This window comes from Triturus cristatus, chromosome 4_1 (assembly GCF_964204655.1).
Source record: "Triturus cristatus chromosome 4_1, aTriCri1.1, whole genome shotgun sequence".
Taxonomy (NCBI): Eukaryota; Metazoa; Chordata; class Amphibia; order Caudata; family Salamandridae; genus Triturus; species Triturus cristatus.
This window is the reverse complement of record NC_140585.1, coordinates 750027112-750046445: the sequence shown is the minus strand read 5'-3', so window position 1 is coordinate 750046445 and position 19334 is coordinate 750027112. Positions and strand designations below refer to the sequence as shown.

Here is a 19334-nt window from a genome sequence, read left to right as displayed (position 1 = left end):
CCTGTCGCAGTAGCGCGACGTCCACCTTCACCTCTCCGACCATCCCCTCGAGGGACGTACGGGAGGCAGTGATGGCCTGCAATATGGCGGCAAGGTCCGTGCCAGGAGTCGGTGCCGCCTCCCCGCCCGTGCCCGGGGGGTCAGAGGTCGTGAAGCGGTCGATTTTGGTCTGGTGGGGCGCGGCCGTCGACTTGGCGCCCCTGTCTTTGCCCATGGTTGCCCTCGTGAAGTGCGCGCCGGTGTCTAGGCGCTGTAGGGCGAATCTTCGGCCAGCCTCTCCCAGCGTCCAAGCGACCGGCCCGTGTGAGGCCGGGGCCGAGAGGAAGGAGAAGGAGAAGAAGTGCCGTCGTCTCCTCACAGGGGGAGGCCAGGGGTCCACCAAGGATGCCGCCGACCCGCTGCAGAGCCAGACCAACGTTGCCCCCTCTCACAGGCGCCGTCAGCGCAAGTCCCGTGCCAGGTCCAGCACCCACAACGGGCCCACCGGCGCACCCCTTCAGCGCTCCCGGCCTCGGGCCTCAGCAGGACCCCTCCAGGTGGGGGAAGGGAACAGGGCGCCCCGTGGCCAGCAGCGGCAGGCCCCAACCAGTGGCGGCGGGGGAGGGGGGTCCAATGGCCGGCAACTGGAGATGGGCTCTCCCACCAGCTGCGTAGGCCGGCACTCGCGGTGTGAGCACGTCCGCGGCCCTCCACGAGGCCTCCGTCCAGTCGCCTCCAGCGCCAGTCCTCGGGTGCTGTGGGGGCAGGAGTCAGGAGCCGGGGCCGGCATGGCCCACCGGGGCCGCCCACACAGGTCCGCACCTCTCGCCGTCACCCAGCCGCGTCACAGGCCACCTGTTGTATCGTTCCCACTGCGGTTTCAGTCCTTACTTCACCACCATAGACTCAGGGGCCCCCCAGCCACGCAGGGTCCCCGCAGCGGCCCGTGGGGCGAGGCAGGCTCCCCACCCAGCCAGCAACAGCGTCAGATGGCTCCGGGGGCGCCCCTGGGTCCCGTGATGTGCGGCCAGCCGCCGTCAACCACGCGGCCTGTGTCTCCCGCTGGCGCCGCGGGGCTCGCGTAGGATCTAGCGCCAGGCACAGCACCAGTCAGCCGCTGCTCTCGCGGCCTCTCAGCAAGGGGCGGCAGAACTCGGGCTCGGGAGCAGGAAGGCGGCCAAATGTTCCACCGAGTGTGGTTCCTCTGTCCCGCTGCAGGTAGGGACCGCCAGATCGCCGCTAGGACGGCGGGACACGGATAAAAGCCGGATGCGAGGGGTCAAGCATCGGGAGCCTCACATCGGTGCGGCCATCTTGTCGTGCGCCACCTAGCGCCCTCCCTTATGTCTACAATGTTACCAACTCCATTTGACAATTCAGAAGCAGATGATTCAGATGCTGAAACTGTAAACGCTTTTCTTTCCATGACAATGCAAACTATGGAAGAATTGAAAGTAAGTTGCTTACCTGTAACTGCAGTTAACCAGTATTGGTATCTTTCATAGATTCATATGCTTGAATCATTCCCTGTCGTTGAATTGGGAGTCCCACGGTACCATATTCACGCAGTAATATAAAACTATCAAAGGCTAGAATGGCCCTAGGCCATCAGTTTAATAGCCTATCTATGTCCTTTTTAAAATAGGACCAAACTTCAACTATAACCTATCAGCTGCTAGATTGTGGCACAAGTGGAAGCAATATCCCAGACATAAGGGGAGCCTCTCCAGGGAGCTGGGCGGGTCCCATATGAATCTATGAAAGATAACAATACTGGATAACTGCAGTTACAGGTAAGTAACTTATTTTCTTATCCGGAATTGGGGTATCTTTCATATATTCACAGCTTGAATCAGAATAGCAAGCAGTATCAAGATAATTGTAAGTACTCTTAGTGGATGGTGGGTAACATTAATATACATTTACAAGTAATGCATTAAAAGAGTGTAAAGATAGAAATACTTCCAAATACCTACGCAAACATGCAAACATCGTCATAATGCGCTTATAAAGAGAAAAAGACACCTCTACTTAAAGAGGCTCACCTTATTGGAATAGGTGTCATGGTACCACCTGTCCCACAGCTGAGTCACTACACTGCTTTGATTCCAGGCAGTAGTGCTGTGTAGGAAAGTAGGACCCTTCTGTATGATTACCCCCACTTTTTTCTGATGTCATTATGTTTTTCTTTCTAATCTGACTGGGATCCTGCTAATCAGGACCCCAGTCTCTGTGCTTTTTTCTTGAATTGAACATGGTGAGTACTTAGGTACACTCCAGATTGGCTACTGGTGTACCCTGAAAAGTCCCTAGTATATGTTACTAAGGTACCCAGGGCATAGGTACACCAGGGATCTCCCATGGGCTGAAGCCTGTATTATGCCACCCATGAGAGACCACTCAAGTTGTGACTCCAGGTCTACCATTGCAGCCTCTGTAAGCGGGTGTTAGCACCACTTATGACAGATATAGGTTTTCTTATATCTAAGGTCACTACACTTAAACCTATAAGTCACCCCAAAGGCAGGCCTTTCCATCCTGAAGGCAGGGTTATCGGTTCTAAGTGTGAGGGTGCCCCTGCATGAGCAGGTACCCCTACAACCTTCGGAGTCCATTCTCCTGGGTTGTAAGTGCATCAGACATTATAACATATAGAGTGGCCATGCGTCATTACGCGATGGCCCCCTCTAAACTGGCTGTAATGAACCCGGTCATGTTTGGTATCGAACATGTTTGAATCATACCCCCACACTATTGTGGGAGGTATGATTTAATGCACTGTAAAGCTCCTCCGGGAGGCCCTCAGTACTGCCGGTACCAGTCTTCCAGAACCGGACAGCAAGTTAGGGCTGCTGCCGGACAGAGACATGTTTCTGCCCTCCTGCTGCTGAACCAAGCTTGAGCAGGGGAAAGCAGAACAATAGATATCCTGCAACAGAGAGGTGTGACCACCTCCCAGACAGGGTTTAGTGTATTGAGGCAGGGTGGGGGTGCTTGCCAGCGCCACTGACACTACTTTAAGGGCACATCGGGTGTCCTCCTTGCCTACTCCAGTTCAAACCAGTTCAAGCAGCCATTGGCTCTCGCTCTGGTGCGCAACTGGACAAAGTACATGGAAGTATCCTCCCCACTGTCCAGTCCCTCCTCTGGGAAGGACCCCTGAATCATCCCAACCCTTTCCTAAGGGTACTTAAGGGCTTACTTGTGGGTGGGTCCTATGGGACAAGATTCAGATCATACAACACTTCAACTTTGACTGTCTAGACACTCTGAACTTCGCTGGACTTCACTTTGGGAATCAAGACTGCAACGGGGAAGATTCCTGCTGCTCCTGGTCTCGTCGTTCTGCTGGTCTTCTGAAACGTCTGTGCCATGCTCCATTCAAGTTCTCACCAGGCCTGTGGACATTTAAAACACCCAAAGGAATCTCCCTTGGAGTGAAGGAGTCAGAACCCTGCATCTGCAGGCACCACAACGCAGCTGACCAGTCTGCTGATCCTGGGTTCCCACAGATTCCGAAAGGCTCACCAACACAGGTGGTGGTTATGCAACTCCCTCGATGTCTACACCATCTTCATACCGAGTTTGAAGCCAGAATCTCTCATCTCAAGTGGTGGAACAGAACCCTGTGCACCGCATCGACATGCTGCTGCCAAGGCTTGTTGACTCTTTCCTTCAGAGATCTTCGGCCTCCAAGAATCTCCAACCGCAAGCAACTTCTGCAGCCAAGATATTAGCTCTTACAGCTTCCTCTGCACCGTGGGCCTTCTTCATTGGTGAGCTGCTTGATGTTCTCTTGCGACTTCTGTTCCTCTGGCCTGTGGGTCCTCTTGAGGGTCTTCTTGGGCTTCAGTTGGCTCCCCTGCTTGTTCGGGGCTGCTCTGACTTACCTGCTCGTGGTTAGTCACTTGCACCTTGTGGTCCAGACACTGCACCTTTTTCATCAACTACATTCTTAGCTGCTGCCAAGGCTTGTTGGTGCCCCTGCGAGACACTGACCCCTTGGCTCTCGACATCTGACGTGGTACAGCTCATGAACGGTTTCTGGTCTCCTACAGCATCACCTGGTCCGCACAGCTGCAACAAGGGCACCGTCAACCTCTCCTGCATCTCCAACATCAATGGGCATTCGTCTTCCGTGACTCATGGTCACTCCTGAGTGGCATTGACTCTGTCCCCTCTGCTTGCAGGTACCTCTCATCTTCAATCCACTTTTGGGTTCCACCGGACTTCTTCGCCTTCTTCTCCAGTGGCATCTTTCCTGAAGTCCTCCATTTTGGTCCACAGCGGTTTCCGATGTCACTCGACACAGATGCACCCGGCTTCCCTGGTGTAGGTATCGTGGTTCCTGGGGTATCCATGGGTGGGGTGACTCTCCAACCTTCAATCTTCCACAGGCTTTCTTCAGGGTAGAATGGGAAGGGTCCTTCTTTAAAATTGCAACTGTGACTTACCTACCGACCAACATTGAGCACGCTGTCTTGTTCCCACAAACAATCTCCGTGGAGTTCCTATATACTCACCTAAGGTGGTTCTTTGCGTCCCCGGCTCTTCTACATCTTCTGGGTCCATTCTTGACTTGAGTCATGGTTCGCATTCCACTATTTTAGAATATGGTTTGGTCTCCCCCAGGAGACCACTGTGTATTTGTGCTACGTACGTGTTCTATTTCCTAAGTATTGTGTGTATTGTGTTTATATCTCTGGGTAGGAGGAAATACATTGTGTTAGTGATTGTTTGTAAAAAAACTTACTATTTTTATAACTACACTCTGTGATTCTTTTTCACAACCTATACCATAGGATTAAGTACTGGTAAAACAAACTGTTTTACACTCTTTCTGGACGAAGCCTGAAGGCTGCTCTCCACAGCTACCACTTAGAGAGCTTTCTAAGGTTGTCTAAGACCACTAAAGTCACCATAAGGGTAGTCTGGATTAGTGGAGGGTGCTACACTTACATAAGTGAGCACCATATACTAAGCCAGCCTCTCACATGCTGTGTGAACGTGCGGATGCTTTTCCACTTGGCAGCAAAGCAAATCTTCTCTATTGGGATGCCTGCAACAGAACCGCTGAAGTGGACACTGCTCTTGTTTATTGGGCTTTAGCTTTCTTCGCCAGATGTTTCCCTGCCTTGGTATGACAACGCTGAATTGTCACAAAAAACACTGTGTCTCGGCACTCTAAATTCCATAAACTAGTCTTTGATAGTCAACAAAACAGTCTTAGCACTATTTCTGAGACTGCCCACAGCCAGGTAAAGCTTCCAATAAATAATTTCTTTCTAAAAAATACTGTCTAAGTCAATAATAGACGCAGTCCATTCTCAACCCTGGCCCGTATTGATCCTTCTCTTCGGTGTGAGTTTTTCTAGTTTATTCAAATATTCTAAATCTGAAATAAATTTCCAGTCTACATAGCAACGAGAACAACTCGGACACGTAGTAGGATTCTTTTGCATCTTTACGCACTTTTAATGGCCAATACTCTCTACTTAGAGTAGCGGAAGGACTTAGTGTTTTAAGGATTTTTTGCATATTTTGACGTACTTCTAACTGATACGATTCTTTACTCAGAGTAGTGGAAGGACCCAGTGTCTTAAGCCGTGAAAAAGTTACAGTGCGTAATCAGATAATTAAAATTTAAAATTCTTGGCAAACGATTTAAGAAATTATTTATTGGAAGCTTTACCTAGCTGTGGGCAGTCTCAAAAAAAGTGCTACGACTGTTTTGTTGACTATCAAAGACTAGATTATGGACATTTAGAGTGCCGAGACACAGTGTTTTTTGTTCTAGTAACACGGAAGCTCTTAAGAATTTCCGTGCAGTGACATCTTTGGGTAGTGGGATGTCTTTGTGTTCTCGAGACGCACCAAGAGTTTGAATTGGTTATTAACAGGAACTTACTTGTCTATTGATAGGATTGATGTGCTACTGGTCTTGCCACCACTGCCTTTCTTGTTGTGTTTATATGAAAGTTGAATTGTCGCTGAGATCCATCTCACGAGGGTTTGTTTTCTTATTGCTGAGCCTTGACAACCTGGACCGTAGGCTACAAATAACTGGTCCATTTTGCAAATGTTCTTAGTTCTTTGCAAATAGAATTTGAGGCAACTTTTAATGTCCAAAGTGTGCAGAGCCTGTTCAGTCAGTGTGGCTGGGTTAGGGAAAAAGGTCGAATGACAAGCTTGTTAAGGTGAAATTGGGATGAATCTTGGGTTCGTTCTAGGAAGCACAAACTCATCCGTGAAGCGTAAAAAGGGTTCCTGAGTGGTAAATGCCTGTATCTCACTGACCCTTCTGGTAGATGTGAAGAGAACAGCAACTTTACATGTGAGAAATTTTAATTCAGCCCGATAGATAGGCTCGAAAGGCTGCTTCATCAACTGTGAAAGGACCATATTAAGTTGCTTTTCTCGAGGAGGAGGCCGCACCGGCGGGAAGGCTCTGAACAGTCCTTTTATAAATCGTTTCACGAGCTTTCTGGAACAGAGAGATAATGTTTGTAAAGAACGTCTGTACCTTGATATTGTCGCAAGGTGAACCTTCACTGAAGAGTAAACTAGGCCTGACTTGGCCAGGGAGAGAAGGCAAAGTAAGATCAGCTCAGGAAAGGCATGGAATGGATGTAATTTGCTCTACTGACACCAGTGACAAAATCTACCCCACTTCAACCTGTAAGTCTTATTGGTGCCTTCTGCTCCAGATTTGAAGAGGATATCCCTGCATTCTTGCATGAGGTTTACATTCCTAAATTTGTTGAACTCAGGAGCCATGCGTGCAAGTGAAGAAAGGCTGGATTAGGGTGACATATCTGACCTTTGCTCCGAGTCAGACGAGACGATGGTGGTAGGAGGCGAAAGGGCTTGGTCTCTGAAAGGAGAAGCTCCAAAAACCAGTGTTGTCTGGGCCACTTAGGTGCATTGGTAGGAGGCGAATGGGCTAGGTCTCTGAAAGGAGGAGAAGCGACAATGCTCCACCTTCATCTTGGCAAGGACTCTGGGATTCAGCAGGACAAAGGGGAAAAGGGCACGCATAAATCTCGGACCAGCGTATCTAAAGGGCATTCCCCCACAACCCTGGAAGAGGAAATCGACTGGTGTAAAACCAGCATTTCATATTGGTTTCCATCATGAAGAGATACAGCACTGGTTTTCCCCACACTGAGAATATCCTGCTCAGTTGTCGTTGGTCGGGTTCCCACTAGTGGCAGCTGTCCTGCTCAGGGCGTTTGCAAGTGTATTGTGGACTCCAGACAGATGTTCGGCATTTAGCAATATCTTCTGAGCTGTGAGTCAATCCCAAAGCCCTTGAGCTTCCTGATTTAACATTAGAAATTGTGTAATTGTGTTCCTCCCTGTTTGTTGATATAATACATGCTGGTAGTAGTGTCGGTATGAACCAGAATCGAGGAGTTTGCGATCCTTTGGAGGAAGGCTTGCAGGGTGAGAAAAATGGCTTTGAGCTCCAAGCTAATGATGTACAGGGATTTCAAAATTGTCGACCACCGTCCCTGGATTTGAAGGTCTTGCATGTGGCCTCCTCAGTCCTCCATGGAGACGTCTGTAGTGATGATAAAATCGGGCACTAGTGTTAGAAACGTGAGGCCTTAAGAGAGATGTGGTATGCCAGCATGGGTAACATCCAAGGGGAGATAGAGATCAAGTCCTCGAAGAACCCTTCTGCCTGGATCCACTGGATTAGTAACTTTTCTTGCAAAGGTCTCATCTAAAGGCTATGCCAAGGGAACCAAGCTTACAGCTGAGGAGATCATGCCTAGGAGCACCTTGAACAGTCTCTCAGAAACGCACTGGCTTCTTCCAATGCTTTAAGCTAAACAAGCCAATGTTGTTTGCCATTCTTGGGAGAGGAAGGCTTTGTTCTGTATGGTGTTGAGATAGGCTCCCAGGAACGAAACGGTCTGATTGAGGTGCGGTGGGGGCCTTTAGCCAATTGACAGAGAGGCCTAGCTTGCGAAACAAGAAGAGGCAAGCTTCTGATGCGTTGGTAGCTTGACCTGATGTTGGGGCTTTTAGTAGCCAGTTGTCTAGCTAAGGGGATACCTGATGACCTTGTTTTTTGAGAGCCGCCGCTACTGGTGCCATGCTTTTCGTAAATATCAGAGGACCAACTTTAGACGGAAGGGTAGGACCTTGATTTGATAATGGGTACCAGCTACTGTGAAGCTAAGATATTTGCGGTGTCTGAGATGGATGGGAATATGGAAGTAAGTATCTTCTAGGTCTAGAGAGGTTATGAAATTTCCCTTGTCGAGGCGCGGAAGAATGTCGCAGAGAGTTATCATCTGGAAGGCTTGCTTGCGGAGGAATTTCCTGAGATCTAGGATTGGTCTCCAATCCCCTGATTTCTTGCGGATGAGGAAAACACATGAGTAGAATCCTTTTCCTTTGTCTGTTGTTGGGACCTCCTCTATTGCCCCTTTTGAGAGCATTAAGAGAGCTTCTTTTTGCAATAAGTGAAGACAAGGGGAGGGGCTCCTTTGGTGGAGGTCTTTGTGTAAACTCCAAGGTATGGCCATAGGTGACAATGTCCATATCCCTCTGTCTGAGGTGATGGCATGGCAGTGAGTAAGGAAATGGGACATTTTTGCAAAAACGGGTTGAGAGGATGTCACAGTTTGTACCTGGAGAAGGACACTGTTTGCGACTTGCGTCACAGCTCTGAGAGGGCAGTCGTCTGTTAGGCCCTTATTTGGCTAAACCAGCTTTAGAGGATTGCCTATACGATTGTTGCTGGTATCCTGTTCTGTACTGTGGCAGTTATTATTGGTAGGGCTGTGAGCGATGGTATCTGCCCTTGTATAAGGAGAACCCAGGGCCGTCTGTCTTGATGGCAAGGAGAGCCTCGTCGATGTGCTTGCCATATAGTGTGTCATCATTGTAAGCCATGTCCAGAATTTTGGATTTGGAACTCAGGACAAAAAGTGGTTGCCTTTAGCCACCCTTGGCATTGTAACACAACTACGCCCGCCAGTTGACAGAAGCCTGTGGAAGCAATGTCCATGGCACAGTCTATGATTTCGGACGATGTTAGCTCACCCTCCAGTAAGATTTTCTTTTCTTCTTAAGGAAGGAGGTTAATGATATCTCCTATATCAGACCACATCTGACAGTCATAGTGGCAAAGAATAGTGAGGGATTTGGCTGCTTGCACCGTAATTGCGGACACAGTGGAAAATATTTTCCCTATGGTATCTAGACAGAGCCCTTTTGTCCTGTGGAGTGGAAAAAGGCTTAGATGCATTTTTTGACTTCCTCTGCACTGCCTGAGAGATTACAGAGTCCGGCTTGGGGTGCCCTGTCTAACAGGATGGGGAGTCCTCGGGCACTCTGTACTTCTTGTCTATTCGTGGAAGGAAGCTGAAACAGTAACCGAGTTTTTCATTATCTTCACTCCCTCCTCCCAAATGTAGTCCACTATCGGTATGGAGCATACCTGTTTTCTGGTTTGTTCCATGAAATCGTAATGGAAGCAGTCAGACTGCTTCATTGACATTGGAAGGTCTCCTGTGGCTCCCTCCATGGAAACCCCCAATATCCTCTGGAGGTGAATCAGTGTGACGAGGTGGAGACGGAGTTGGGATTACGTAGTTGCCCCATTCGTCCAGAGGTGGATGACTATCCAGAGTTTCTCCTTCTTTCTCTGGGTGGAGCCGTACATGGGACTGAGGCATCATTCTAGGTGTAACTGGCGGTGGAAGACATGGTGGAGCCAGAAGGGTAGCTGGGGGTTGCTTTTTAGGGGGCTATGGAAAATGTCTGCAATAGTCAGAAAGCATGGCCTAAAGATCCTGCACCAAAGACGTAGGAAAATGTGCAGTGTTCCGCTTCGTTGCGGAGGTCGAAATAGTAACCTCTTGGCTTACAGTACCTTGGAGGCGGAGGAGATTACTACTGGAAGTATTGCCCCTCTTCATATTCCTCATCTTCCTCCTGATACTTCACGTTCAGCTAAGAAGAGCTGTAAGCTGGACCAAAAAGACCTCCCTCATTATCAGAGTCCTCAATATCCACTAAATGGCTCAGTGGAAGAGGTGAAATCTTTGTAGGTGAGGTGATCTCAGGACAGATAGATGTACTAGAGATCTTGGTAATCTTCATCATCATCGGTGGAGGCGTGGACGGTATAGTCGTCGACGATGGGACCACCGTAAATGTAGTGCATTTATATAGCGCTCCGCACACCCCCGAAAGGGTCTCTCAGGCGCTGTGCACATACCGCTGTGGAACCCTTCCTGGCCTTTCCCTGTGAAGTGCCCACTCCTGGGCACCCCCAAGGTGAAGCCAGGCATCCTAGCGCTGTTGGGGCCGTTGTGGCGATTAAGCAAGCTATTGCCCAGAGTTGCAGAGTGTGACCCATGATTAGAATAGGCACCGAGGGGAGAATTATCGGGTCCGGGAAAATTGAGCCCAAGACCCGCTGAGGCGGGAATTGAACCCTGGTCCGGGCCAGACCTCTGCATCAGGGTCTGCCGCTCTAACCATTGAGCCACACTTCTCCTACTTTTTTCCGGCTCTGCTATCCGCACAAAGCAACGACCTTCCCTGCTGAAGCGGCTCAACTGAGTGCTCACCGTCAACAGAGTATTCGTCGATGGCATCATCGTGGACGGAGCCGTTGTCAATGTAACCATTGTAGACGTTAGAGATTGTTGACTGTGTTGTCGTCGATGGAGGTGTCAACAAGAACTTAGTAGATGGCTGGACCTTCGTCGACAAGATAAGACCACCGATGGCTGCTGGTATTGTCGTCTTTGCCGTTGACGATCTCAACAACAAGAGAGTGGTGGTGGCAGACTATTGCGGCAACGATGGTGAGGTTGTCGCCGATAGAGACCTTAAAGAGGATTTGTGCCGCATACAATCAGAAGATGAGGTATGAGGGTGGTCACTGTCCCTGGCAGAAGGTGAGGATGGGCCAGATAGAGATGTCTCTTAAGAAAAAAGACAAACGTCCTCTGACGTTCCTTCCTTAGATATAGCCCTTTTTCATTCCTGTCAGAGGAGGCACCGTCCTCCTCAGAAGATGTCTTCTGAGTCTTGGTCTTCTGAAGCCACAATAGTAGCCACCCTTCTCTGTCTCTCAGGGTTTTTGAAGAGAAAATGCAGCAAATTCTGCACTCCTTCACCTCATGCTTTGGCTAGAGGTAGTTAATGCAGTTCTTATGTGGATCATCCACATGGACTCTCTTCTTTTCACAGGTCTTGCAAGGATGAAAAAGGCCTTTATTGTCTGACATATCAGCAATATGTTGAAGAATAAACATTAAAATGAGAGAAACTGAGCAGAGTTCAGGGAGACTCCCTTCAGAAACCACTGCCGGTGGAAATCTGAGGGACTGAGACTCTCTTGGGAGTGTTCTAGAGGTGCTAGCAGCTGATTGGTTATAGTTTCCAGGACATAGCTAAGCTATTAAACTGATGGGCTAGGGCCATTCTAGCCTATGATAGTTTTATATTACTGGTTGATTATTGTACCATGGGATCCCAGTTCGACGACAGGGAATGGTTCAAGCATATGAATAAATGAAAGATAACCCAATACTGGATAAACACGATTTGCAGAATGAGGCATCAGATGAGGAAAAGAAAGATTGGAAACAATTGGGATGTAAACAAGATGAAAATGAATCATGGAAATCAACAGATAAAAGGTTTGCTTCGCCATTATCACTGCTACTGATGATGGCAAGACACATGCGCTGGGCTACACATGAGGGGCGTGATGAACTAGTTCCTTACCTTTGGTAATGTCTTATCTTGTAGGGTCTCTATCTAGCAGTAGATTCCTTACCTTAGAATATTCCCCAGGTGTTAGACTGGATACACACATTTTTCATGAGCATTACCCCTGCACGCCACTAGGTGGCGTCATTCTGCTCTGCGTGGCGTCGTTGGCATCGTCTATGCCGGAAATTCTGTTCACGGTGCTTATATAGGCACCAACCAGGTGCGCTAACGTCAGTTACTTTTCGCGATTTTCCATGCCAGAAGCGCGGAGCCACGAAGTACACTAACCACGGGTGTGGAAAACTAGGGCTCTGAAAGGAAAGTAACCTGTCCCCAGTTGTCTGTCTGCAGAGCGAGGAGGGTGAGTGTGTCGATAAGGAATCTGCGGCTAGAGTCTCTACCGAGGGTAATTAACTTGTTCATCTGATAGAGACTTCTAGCCACAGATTCCCTACCTTAGAGTAGATACCCAAGCAATACCTCCCTAGAGGTGGGTCTGAAAACCAATTTCACTCGAGGAAGTCCTGCAGGACTGAACAGACAATGTGCCTATCTCCACAGACCTGACTGTCCAGACATTAATGTTTGGTGAACGTGTGCATTGAGGCCCATGTCGCTGCCTTGTAAATATCCAGGACCAGAACTCCACGAGCTAATGCAGTGGTTGCAGCCTTAACTCTGGTGGAATGAGCACGCAATCCCTCCACGGGTTGCTTCTTGGCCAATGTGTAGCAGATTTTGTTGCAGAGCAGGATCCATCGGAGGTGGTCAGCTTCCGCACAGCCTGGCCTTCTTCACTCAGACATACCCCACAAAGAGTTGGTTGTCCACCCGGAACTCTTTTGTGCGTCAAGGTAGAATAACAACATCTCTTTTGGTCCAGAAGGTGAAGCTGCTCCTCTTTCTTAGAGGGATGAGGCAGAGCATACATCGTAGGCAGAGTGATGGTCTGGCTTATATGAAATGGAGTGACCACTTTTGAGAGAAAAGAAGCTCTCGTATGAAGCACCAGTATGTCTGGGTAGATGATAAGAGATGGAGGCTTGGATGACCAGGCCTGAAGCTCAATGACCCTCCGGGCCGATGTGATTGCCACAAGAAAGTCTGTCTTGATGATAAGTAGCCTGAGTGCACAATTGTGTAGAGGCTTAAAGGGAGTGCACATAAGGAAGGTGAGGACGAGATTGAGATCACACTGAGGCATAACGAAGGGAGTGAGAGGGAACATATGTTGAATACGTTTCAAAAACCTATGTACATTGAGGATTGGAAAAGGGAAGGGAAGGTTGCATCCTGCAACTGAAGAAAAGCAGAAATTGTAGATAGACATCTCTTAAGAGTGCCCAGAGCGGAGCCCTACTAGGCGAGGGCTAGAACAAACAGCAGCAGCTGAGAAAGAGGAGCAGAAAGGGGATGAATGTATGTTTCTGAACACCATGCTACAAATTTAGCCCAACAGCAGGTGTAAACTGTCTTGGAAAGAGGGACGCCTGGCTGCCAAGATAACATCATAGACTTCAGACGGAAGGTCGCAGGCTATCAACTGTCGCCGCTGATTCTCCATGTAAGAAGTAGGAACATGCCCTGCTGCTGCGACAGATGACTCTCCCGAAGGGACAGCATGATCGGAGGACTGATGGTCATGTTCCACAGCTCAGGTTACCAAACTCTCCATGCCTAGTCCGTAGCCACAAGGATGACTTGGACCCAGTCGTTCATGATCTTCTTGAGTACTCCGGGCAGGAGTGGCATGGGCGGGAAGGCCAGAGCTCCATTCAAGACAAAATGTTTCTCCAAGTGAGAACTGCCTTAGAAACGTCATAAAGAACAATTGATGGACAGAATGCAGAACAATGTCATACATTCACCCCAGTACAGACATCTGGGTCTAAATCCATCGTTTGTTTGCTCCCCATGCCATTCCAGTTTGAACCCAGCCATATGCAAATCAGTCTTGACCCTGTGCCTCATGGGAACAGTCCAATCTGAACTGCCAAGCCAGGTCCTCCCTGGACTGGAAACAAGCATTCTGGGGCCAGTTTTGGGGTAACACCCCTCATCAGCCAGGCTAGCTTTACTCCAGAGGCATGGAGAGCATGGGTCCCATGTCTGGGCATACCCGTCCCACTCTGGGTGACAAATGCAAAAAGAACAATTGATGGACAGCATGCAGAACAATGGCATACATTCACCCCAGTACAGAGATCTGGGCCTAAATCCATTGTTGTTTTGCTCCCCATGCCGTTCCAGTTTGAACCCAGCCATATGCAAATCAGTCTTGACCCTGTGCCTCATGGGAACAGTCCAGCCCGAACTGCCAGGCCCTCCCTGGACTGGGAACAAGGATCCTGGGACCAGTTTCAGGGTAACACCCCTCATCAGCCAGGCTAGCTTGACTCCAGTGGCATGGATAGCAGGGGGCCCACGTCTGGGCATACCGTCCCACTCGGGGTGACAAATGCAAAAAGAACAATTGATGGACAGAATGCAGAACTATGTCATACATTCACCCCAGTACGGAGATCTGGGCCTAAATCTACCATTTTATTGCTCCCCATGCCATTCCAGTTTGAACCCAGTCATATGCAAATCAGTCTTGACCCTGTGCCTCATGGCAACAGTCCAATCCGAACTGCCAAGCCAGGTCCTCCCTGGACTGGAAACAAGCATTCTGGAACCAGTTTGGGGGTAACACCCCTCATCAGCCAGGCTAGCTTTACTCCAGAGGCATGGAGAGCACGGGTCCCATGTCTGGGCATACCCGCCCCACTCTGGGTGACAAATGCAAAAAGAACAATTGATGGACAGCATGCAGAACAATGGCATACATTCACCCCAGTACAGAGATCTGGGCCTAAATCCATTGTTGTTTTGCTCCCCATGCCGTTCCAGTTTGAACCCAGCCATATGCAAATCAGTCTTGACCCTGTGCCTCATGGGAACAGTCCAGCCCGAACTACCAGACCCTCCCTGGACTGGGAACAAGGATCCTGGGACCAGTTTCAGGGTAACACCCCTCATCAGCCAGGCTAGCTTGACTCCAGTGGCATGGATAGCAGGGGGCCCATGTCTGGGCATACCCGTCCCACTCGGGGTGACAAATGCAAAAAGAACAATTGATGGACAGAATGCAGAACTATGTCATACATTCACCCCAGTACGGAGATCTGGGCCTAAATCCACCATTTTATTGCTCTCCATGCCACTCTAGTTTGAACCCAGCCATATGCAAATCAGTCTTGGCCCTGTGCCTCATGGCAACAGTCCATCCCGAACTGCCAGGCAGGTCCTCCCTGCAATGGAAACAAGCATCCTGGGACCAGTTTCGGGGTAACAGCCCTCATCAGCCAGGCTAGCTTGACTCCAGTGGCATGGAGAGCACGAGACACACGTCTGGGCATACCCGTCCCACTCAGGGTGACAAATGCAAGAAGAACTAAGAAATTAAATAGGTGATACCAAATAACATCCTGATGAAGGAGCAATTTCTGAATTTTGAATTTGACTCTTGAAAAGACTGAATTGATTTGAGAATAATTTTTGGGGCTTCATAGTTTTTAAGAACTTTACATTTTTGATCGTAATGAGTCGCTCCTTTTTATTTGCCAACATTCCTCCAACTGCCCTCATCGAAATGCCCATATTTATTGCCTAAAGATCTGCCTGCATTTCATCATTTTATAAGTTTATTTTTGATTTGTGTTCTATATGCCAGGTTATAAACTATTGGGGGTGGGGGGCAGTAAGGGAGTTTTTACATGTGAGAAAATAATGCCAAATTTAGACGTGGTTCAGTTAGCATTACAAGGACACATTCAGCTTGCATTAACAGCTATTCATATTTGCAGAATAATAGTGCAAGTTTATATGATGTGAATCAGCCTTTCTCTCTGTATGCTTGTACATTTTTCCATTTTAGACACATCATCGGTCAAAAAGGCTCAGCTGTGATGTCTGTAATATAATATATGTGCTCACTCAAGGAAGCAATGTTCAGGATGACTTCTATTTTGTCATTTTCCAAGGTTTCCTGCCACTGTTCTGTGTAAGTCATTCATTAGATGATCAAGAAATTGCATTGCTGTGTTACATAAAATGTTAATTTGTTTCCTTAAATAGTTATGCATTGTGCAACCAATCGGATACATTAGGAAGTAGGTGTCTCTAGAAGTATCTTATTTTCTAGAATATTGATTTTATTTATATGTCTGCAATATTACTACCTCAAACCTGTAATATCATACCAGACAATGAAATGCATGTGGCTTCTGTACCCTGAAGACTTATAAAAGCTGTGCTATTTTGGAGATTTGAGGAAGAGCAAATTCTTTATGTGCCCTTTTTAGGAGCAGACCTTATGTCACACTGTTCGCTGATTTATACTTGGTCTTTTGGCTTATTTCTTTGGAAGCAGTCGCTGCATTAGTTTGTCTGTTTGATTTACACTCAGTCGTTTCCTTGGGTTTTCTTCAGAGGCAGACCTTATGTTAGTCCTCTTGCAGAATAGTACATTGACTATTTTGAGTGAGCTGATTTCTAATTCACTAATTGCTTTTTACTTTTTATAATGATTATATTTTTTAATAAACCCATGAAATAAATTTAAATCAAGAATCCTTGTCTAGCGCAGGTTTGTGTTTATTAGCCTTGAACTAAATCTTACATAGATCACAAGGACTTACGAAGACTCAAACAGCCACGGTCTTGTGTATCGACTCTCCCAATTAGTTAATTAGGCATCGACAATGTTAAACAACAAAACAGAAATTACTAAAGCACTGCTCTGCCTTTTTTCAAAACGTTTTCATATAATAAATGATTTCCATGCCCAACAAAACTCCTGTAAGTCATTCCAGAGCACAAACAGACCAGGTGAAATGTACAGAATAGTGGTAATCAAATTGTACTAGCTGCCTTATTTTCAAATCAAAGTCTGCTACTAACCATTAAAAATTCTCCTATAACAAGCTTAACATTTTAAATTTACATTGTCTTGGAATATTTGCTGCTTTCCTTTACATTAGGCATATCTTCATTTAGTAAAACAAGTAATGTCCAAAGGCAGTACACTATAAAACAAAGTATGAAAATCTACAATTACACATACCTCTGTTCTTGCTGAATTTTCCATACACTTTCAATTTTCTGATTACTGGTTTTAAGCGATGCCTTTGTATACATTTCTAATCGTTTTCTTTTTGCCAAGAGGGCTTTGCTAATATCAGCTACATTTGTAGATAAAAGGAAGTTGAGGTTAGGACCAATCTCCTCCAACAAATATCATTATAGCAAATGTGATGATAGCAAAAATTGTAGCAACCCGGAATAAAAGTTACAATTTGTCTTAGAAAATATTATATACCTACAAGGTGAGTTTCGGGATGCACATAATTATTTGAAAGATATTCAAAAGAAAGAATAAGAAAAGTTACCCCATGTTGTGAATCTTCACTAAAATCATGAACACTGGGCCGCTTAACAAGAGGAAACTTACCTTCCTTTCTCTAACATTTGAGCCTATTGCATCCTGTAGACAATCAGATAGCTAATAACTGACATTGTAGGGGCATTAGTCTTTGATTCTCCCTAATACTGCTTTTCTAAACTAAAAAAATGAAAGAGGTAAGTAGATAAGTAATTCAGCCTGAGAAGAGAAAAAATACACTCCAGGCTGAGCCTCCTATCGCCAAGTTTATAGATTAGCCAGATTAGTGACAATTCATTTGCAAACTGCAGGATCTTCAATAATTCAGTGAAGATTTCCCCGATGTAGAACTACAATCACAAGTTAGTGCCATGCGTCGCTAACATGGACTTTTCACTGATATTTATGGAAAATTAATAGAATGGCTACTTCATCATTATCAGGATAAGCAAGACGTCTGAAAGGGATCTGGGAGTGGGCGTCCATGAACTATTTACTGATCAAAAACGTAACACAGACATATTTAGCTAACTTCGGCATCTGTTCTAAAGTCAAAATATAGACAGTAGCATTGGCACAGCTATGAGCTGAACTCCAATAGTTCCTTTGCAAAGCTCATCATTGGGGATATTTCTAAGAAAGGCATTAGCTTCCATATTTAGCCCAGTGGAATGTGCTTTAGTGAGTTCCAACAGCTGATCATAATTTCATTATTTGAGTTTAGAATCCGGGGGAGAGTTTGTACCATCTTTTAACATCCAATCAGGAGAACGGCACGCAGGTCCCCATGCTCTTCAGCCTCCTTGATGATCTTGAAACACTAACAGAAAGGGACTTCTTAACATCAGTGTGGGAAAAACCAGGACAATGGTACTTGACTTAAATTAACCTTTTAAATAATACTTTCTAATTAACATTAGCAAGGTGGGAGAAAGTTACCACCCTGACTACTTGGGGGTAAAATGTTCAAAGCAAAGGAAGATTGTTAATGTCCTTAACCACTTTAAGATGCTAAACTGTGGGATCCTACAATTGTAAAAGCCCTAATAAGCGAGAACAAATTCTGTTGGATCTGTTTAATCTGAGACTAGGTACCTTTCTTGCTCAACTGATATTAGAGGTTGGAGTCTCCTTCAATGGGAACAGTTTGGATCTGAGCCGGTATTATTCTGGATAGGACCATGGGCAAACAAACCTGATATGGTTTTCAAAAAAATCTGTTGAAGATGTTATGTTATAAGCTGGGTATTTTACAATTCCTTAGGTTAGGTATATAAAGCCCACTTTTCCTGCACTGAGGTTCAGTGAAAGCGTAATTTGCTGTAGCGCAATTACCAAAATTTACAGCAAAATGATGCGAGATTACACAGAATTAGGTGAGGAACATACCCCGTCCTTTAGCACCATTTTCTTAGCACAAACTGCCCCCTCACATACAAAGTGGACTAAATGCAATACAACATGATCAGCAGCTTACACTTGCTAACTTTGTTGTTCCTGTATTTCTGCAGAAGGGTTTTCAGCCCAATAACTCATAATTGCGTGAACGGACATAATCACATAATGTTCAGTAATTTCACATCAAAAGATGAATGCAAAATTACTGAAATTAATCACTAGCCCAGGTAATGTGCTGATTAAAAAGAAACACATGGGAGTGCCAATGCCAATATGGCAACAGAGTAGAAGCTCTGAAACACCGCTGTTTGGAATAGTTTCCATGCACAGCTCGAGAGGGAATGAACAACCACAGATTCCAGGTAGCAGGGCCTTTCTGTTGCACAGAACTTGGACAGGGAGCTGAAGAGTTTCAAGGCACAGATGGCTGGAGATGCGAAAAAATAGCAAGTCCCCCCACAAGGAGAAGCTGAGCCCAGATGGCAGCCTGCTATAGGCATTAAGGGCCACATGGATCAAAATTGGAAACTGCGATTACCTAATTGCGATTTTTATGATAATCGTAATTTGGTAATCGCAATTTCCAATGTATGAAACTTCATGAGTTTTAGATACCGATTCGTAGTGGGTCGCAAACCAACCTACCTCATTAATATTAATGAGGTAGATCGCAATTTGCACCCCCCTAGGAATCACAAACATCACGGGGATAGTGGCCTGCTGAGGTCAGCAAACCACCATGTCTGTGACTGCTTTTAAATAAAGCAATCTTTTTTTGTAA

The 19334-nt window shown here is 46.6% G+C and overlaps 1 protein-coding gene across 9 annotated transcripts in view; it reads right to left on the bottom strand.

Moving 5' to 3' along the window:
• SYCP3 (synaptonemal complex protein 3) overlaps positions 1-19334 on the bottom strand; it is a 920669-nt gene that overhangs the window by 287837 nt on the left and 613498 nt on the right. For all 9 annotated transcript variants that reach the window (XM_085653268.1, XM_085653274.1, XM_085653276.1 and 6 more), the window contains one exon: positions 16838-16955. In XM_085653268.1, coding sequence (XP_085509394.1) covers positions 16838-16955 — 118 coding nt within the window. The remainder of the gene's footprint in view (positions 1-16837; positions 16956-19334) is intronic.